The sequence below is a fragment of the Hordeum vulgare genome, chromosome 7H (assembly GCF_904849725.1).
Source record: "Hordeum vulgare subsp. vulgare chromosome 7H, MorexV3_pseudomolecules_assembly, whole genome shotgun sequence".
Lineage (NCBI taxonomy): Eukaryota > Viridiplantae > Streptophyta > Magnoliopsida > Poales > Poaceae > Hordeum > Hordeum vulgare.
In genome coordinates this window covers 9,618,497-9,624,010 of record NC_058524.1, presented here as the reverse complement: position 1 = coordinate 9,624,010, position 5,514 = coordinate 9,618,497, and the positions used below count along the sequence as shown (strand labels likewise).

Below are 5,514 nucleotides of genomic sequence, written 5' to 3'. Positions count from 1 at the left end.
ATCCCGATTCCATACTTGAGCAGGAGTTGCATCTTGTTGTTGACAGATATGAAAAAAGTCCCAGTAAACTGTTTTAAAAGAGCATACCCTAGACCAAACATCATGCCAAAAAGCAATAATCTTCCCATCCCCGGGAGACCACCTAAGAAACACTTTTGCAACAGCAAAAGCCCAGGAAATACTCTTCCAAAAAGGAGAAACCAATGTACCTTTGGCCCAAAAAATATTCGGTTTGCTGGTGGCATATTCATAATAGAGGATTTTTTCCTGTCAATATCCCGTCCATCATTAAATCTTTTCCCCCAAGAGGCAAGCAAGGCCATATTGAATTCTCCAAGATTAGGAACCCCCAAACCTCAAAATTATTCTGTTTTAAATAAGTCCTCAGTTAAATGAATGGTACTTATGAACGTCCCCCATATTACCCCAGAAGAAGTGGGTCATCTGGGAGGAAATGGCATAGATGCCCACTTAGAAAATTTTATAATAGAATTGTGGTAGGTAGGACTAATTGTAATACAATTTGTCGGGAGGATAAGTTTACCCCTACATGAAATGCTTTTTACCAAGCTAACCAGCAATGTTTTTAATAAATCTATCAATGATAGGTTTATCATCTTCCCTCCTATGTTTTTTGAAATGGACGCACTACTAGGAAAATTCTAGTAGTAGCGCGTGTTAAACAACTACTAGTAGCGCAGGTGCGTGCGCTAATACTAGGATGCTACAGCTAACTGGTACTAGTAGCGCGGGTACATCCCGTGCTACTAGTATATGTGTTAGTAGCAGCGTGCGTTCCACACACGCTACTACTAACTATCTGTAGCGCTTTTCTATGACCCGCATTACTATTATTAATTTCAAAAACCAAAAAGAAATATCTTGATCCCGTGCGTGCTTTCAAGGGTGTCAGTGGTTCAGTCTAGCGATGGTAGGGGTTGTCAGAAGCATGGACGAGCAGCGGAACACCATATCGAGTGGCGGTTGTTGGAGAGGGACTGGATCCAGGGCAGAACAAGAAGACGGTGTGAGGATCCCCTTCGCGTCCAAGGCAGAGGGCTCTTGGTTGGCCATGTCGATGACCTGCGCAGGCATGGGCATGCGAGGTGAGTAAAACAAGAGATAGGGATAGACATAGAGAGAGAGAGAGAGAGAGAGAGAGAGAGAGGGAGAGAAGGAGAAACGAGGGAGAGAGGAAGGAGATGGAGGGCGCATCGGGGCTCGTCGCCGGTGGTGATGTGCTCCGTCACTATGTCATGGAGGAGCGCTGGAAGACCAGCGATCTCGTGGATGCCAGTGACATGTGGCGGCGGCCTCTTTGGGCCTCATGGAGGAGGAGGTGTGCTTGGGCAGGAGCACCATGGGAGAGACTATGGAGAGGAGGGAGAATAATGTGATAGAGAAGGGATTCAGGGGAGGATATGGGGAATTTAGGGTTGTTAACCTACCTTGTACTTAGTAATAGCGAGGGATATAAACCCGTGTTACTATTATAAACTTAGTAGTACCGCAGTTTTATAACCCTCTCTATTACTATGGCATGTCCCGGGGGGCATGGTAGAGACCACTTAGTAGTAGCGAGGGGTATAAACCCATACTACTACTATCAACTTAGTAATAGTGATTGTCAATATTGTGCGCTTATAGTAACTAGAAGTAGTGAGAGGTATAAACCCGTGCTACTAGTAAGTGGCTACCTATAAGCTTTTCCCTAGTATTCAGGGGAAACCCAAGGTATTTAAATGGAAACCCCCCAAACTGACAACAAAAAACCCCAAGCAAATTCATTTGGCATTTGTCTAGAAACATGGATAGCATGCAAATCACATTTTTGGAAGTTTATTTTTAAACCAGAAAGTTTTTAAAAAGAAGTCACGACCCACTTCAAATTTTAGCATATTCTAAGGAATCTTTGAGGAATAGAATCCATTCATGAGCATATTGTAAACTAACTACCCCCCCCCCCCCCCACACACACACACAAATAGTTTGAGGCAAAAGCCCAACAATGAAGCCATGGATCAACAACTTTGGAAAGCATCCTGGAAAAAGAATCTGCAATCAAGTTAAACAGTAAGGGAGAGTGAGGATCACCATGTTTCATACCTTTACCTCACACAAAGTGGGGGCCATTTGTATCATTAATCCTAACTTCGAAAGTACCTTGGTCTAGAGTACTACAGAACTGGCAGTCCATTTCTCCCCAAAACCCCTAGAAACGAGCATTTTACGGAGGAGAGACAAGGCCATGGAGGTATTAGTTGGCCCAACATGCCCTATTCCAACACCATAACAGAACAATTAGTTTTTGATAGTGGTCCCTACACACCAGACCAGAGGTAGTACCATGAGATAGAAAATCATGAGGAGTAGCAACAGGATATCTAAAACAAGTGTGCATATCACCTTTATGAATATTAGACATATTAATATCACGAGATCCAAACTGAGCACTAGTGTATCTATGTGAATTTGTTAGATAATAATCATTTGGATATCAGTAATGAAGATGAATTGCATTAATGAATCTATAGCTATCTACATACGATAAGATATAAAATTAAAGTATACTTATTTGTGAATATAGAGGGCATGGATACCATGAGATACAAAGTTTGCATTAATAATACCATATTCAACTACATTAATATGAGGAGATGCCCGCTATGTGAATTTATTTGACAATACCATTTGGATATCCATGGTCAGGCTGTATTGCATTAGCGCATCTGTGGGGAAAATTTTGTCTTCAATCCATCTACATGAATTAGATGTAGAGTTGTGCTACACGGGAGACGCTTGATAGCAGAAATTTACACTACATGCCCATAGCACCATCCATGGACAAATCTAAACAGTAGCGGGCGGTGCGATTAGCTGTCGTGCTTGTGTCATTTAGCAAACCATCGTCCGTGAAGTAATTTCGTTAGATGTATATATGCAAGAGAATATAAGTGAAATTTAGTTATAATAAATATAGAGGGCATTAATATCACAGGATTAAAAATAATAATTAATGCCACGAGATCGGAAGAGAGCATTACTACAACGAGATTCAAAATGAGCATTATTAATGTTCATAGATTAGACACGAATACACAAATGCGTAACCATTAGTAACACAAGATCCCAAATTGAGCATACTACATTCATGAAACCCCAATACATGCATTATAAATAGTTGTCAAGCTGATGTACATCACCTACAACCATCTATTTCTTCCCTACACATCCTTCTATATACATTCAGTTCCACCTATATGTTGGATTCAAGAGAGTTTGAAGCTTCTAGGTAGCCTTGCACCAATGACAACAACTACAACCTCTATATTCTTCTCCGCCATTCTATTTAGTCTTCTTTCTGTTGCAATCACTGGTGAGACAATTGAGTCTGGCAGTGGTGGGGCCCGGGTGACGAACCTCATTGTGGAAGCATGCAAGAACGCATCAGGCTATCGTCGTGGTGTCACAAATTTCACACAGGAATTTTGCTTGTCAACCCTTCAGTCGGACAATAGGACTGTGGAGGCAAAGGATCACCTTGAACTGGTGGTCATTGCCATCGACATCCTTAAAGGCCGCCTCACTACTGCTAATCACAACATTGATAAAATGCTACAAAATGCAAAGAAAGGCACAGTGCCAATGCGCGATCTCAGTTGCTGCAAGGTGTACTATGATACAACAATGAGAATCATCAATATATGTGATTACATGATCACAGACTTCCGCGGACATAAGGGCAGGCTGAAGTCCTTGGAGCTTCCTCGTTGTGTTGACAGAGCAGGCTACCCAGTCGACGACTGCTGGTCCGATCTTGAGTACAATATGCCATGGGCCGATGCACTCATCAGAGAAAATCTCGAGATTGCCGTGCTGGTCAGCCTCGACTATGCCTTGCTAGCACCATATGATGTCAGTGATTAATATAATGTTAGTTTTATCTGTAATAAATGATGTCCTAGCTACATCAATCTTATTTTCTTTTTGAATAATGATAAAAGTTTCACATTTGTTTTATTCCTACACTCTTTCGAATAATGATGCAGAATAAGTTATTCCTCGGGTGAAGAATAACTTATTCAACATCATGGGTGATGAATAGACTTTATATATATACACCCTGGGTGATGTTCGAGTCACGCTATTCGTCACCCTGGGTGAGGAATATTTATTCTTCACCCTCCTCTATTTTTACATTAATACACCGTAATTTTATGTTTCTGAAATTTTAATCTTATCTCATACGTAAAATGGAATGTAGAAAAAAACATTGTCGCCGTAAAAAATATTTTATATCACGTAAAATTACAAACATAAAAACATAGTGTAAATTATACATAAAATATGATTTTTCTGGTCTTATGACCTATATTTTTGTTTTCTTATGTCAAATTCTTCGTAGTGAATCAATATAAATATATCTATTTGCATTTCAAATTTAATTTATTTATGAAATGGTCGTAAAATTACCACGGGTAAGGAATAATTTAATCTGCACCCTGAGTGATGAATAGAGTTTCTATATATATGTGTGTGTGTGTGTGTGTGTGTATAGAGAGAGAGAGAGAAACTATTCGTCACCCAGGGTGCAAAATAAGTTATTCTTCACCCAGATAATCTTACGGCCGTTTCATAAATAAATTACATTTGGAATAACAATAGTTACATTAATGTTGATTCATTACATAAATTTTGATGTAAAAAATTAAAAATATGGGTCATAAGACCAGAAAAATCGCATTTCATGTATATTTTAACTATGCTTTTATATGTTTGTAATTTTACGTGACATAAAATATTTTCACCCCCTATATTTTTGTATCAATGCACCATAATTTTACGTTTTTTTTTCTTATTTCATACGTAAAAAGAGACGGTAAGAAAATATATAGTCATCATAAAAAATATTTGATGTCATGTAAAATTAAAAAAACAAAAACATATGGTAAATTATACATAAATGCGATTTTTCTGGTCTTATAATCTATATTATTGTTTTCTTATGTCAAGCTTTACATAGTGAATTATTATAAATGTAACAATTTGCATTTCAAATGTAATTTGTTTATGAAATGATCTTAAGATTACCTCGGGTGAAGAATAACTTATTTTGTCCACAAATATATATCCCACAATTTTGTCCTTAGTCCGAAGTGAAAAAAGATTGACAAATGTATGTCCCTCAAAGAGTCCTCGTACCGGAGGACCCCGCGTCTTCCCCGCTAGGTCAACTCTTTCGGCGCCCAAACACTAGCCACCGGGCGCGAGCACTCCCTCCTACACTACCTTCGCCTTCGTCGAAAGAAGTCGTCGAGCTACGATGGGGACCGACGGCGGTGGTGGAGGACTCCCCCTCTCCTGCTTCTCAGGGGCGGTACAGGCCCCTACCAGCGTGTAGGCTTGGTCAATCTAGTTGAGCGACGACGATGGATGCGGCGACGGCTGCTGCGGTCGGCCCAACCTCGGGCGACGGCGGTTGTAGGCGCATCGAGCATCCCGGTCACGGGCGGC

The 5,514-nt window shown here is 40.2% G+C and overlaps 1 protein-coding gene across 1 annotated transcript; it reads left to right on the top strand.

Annotated features, from left to right (window-relative positions):
• Positions 1-3,195: 3,195 nt before the first annotated feature.
• On the top strand, positions 3,196-4,020 carry LOC123410569. The gene has a single exon (XM_045103513.1). The coding sequence runs from the start codon at positions 3,307-3,309 to the stop codon at positions 3,925-3,927; it is 621 nt and encodes a 206-aa protein (XP_044959448.1). The 5' UTR covers positions 3,196-3,306; the 3' UTR covers positions 3,928-4,020.
• Positions 4,021-5,514: the final 1,494 nt, after the last annotated feature.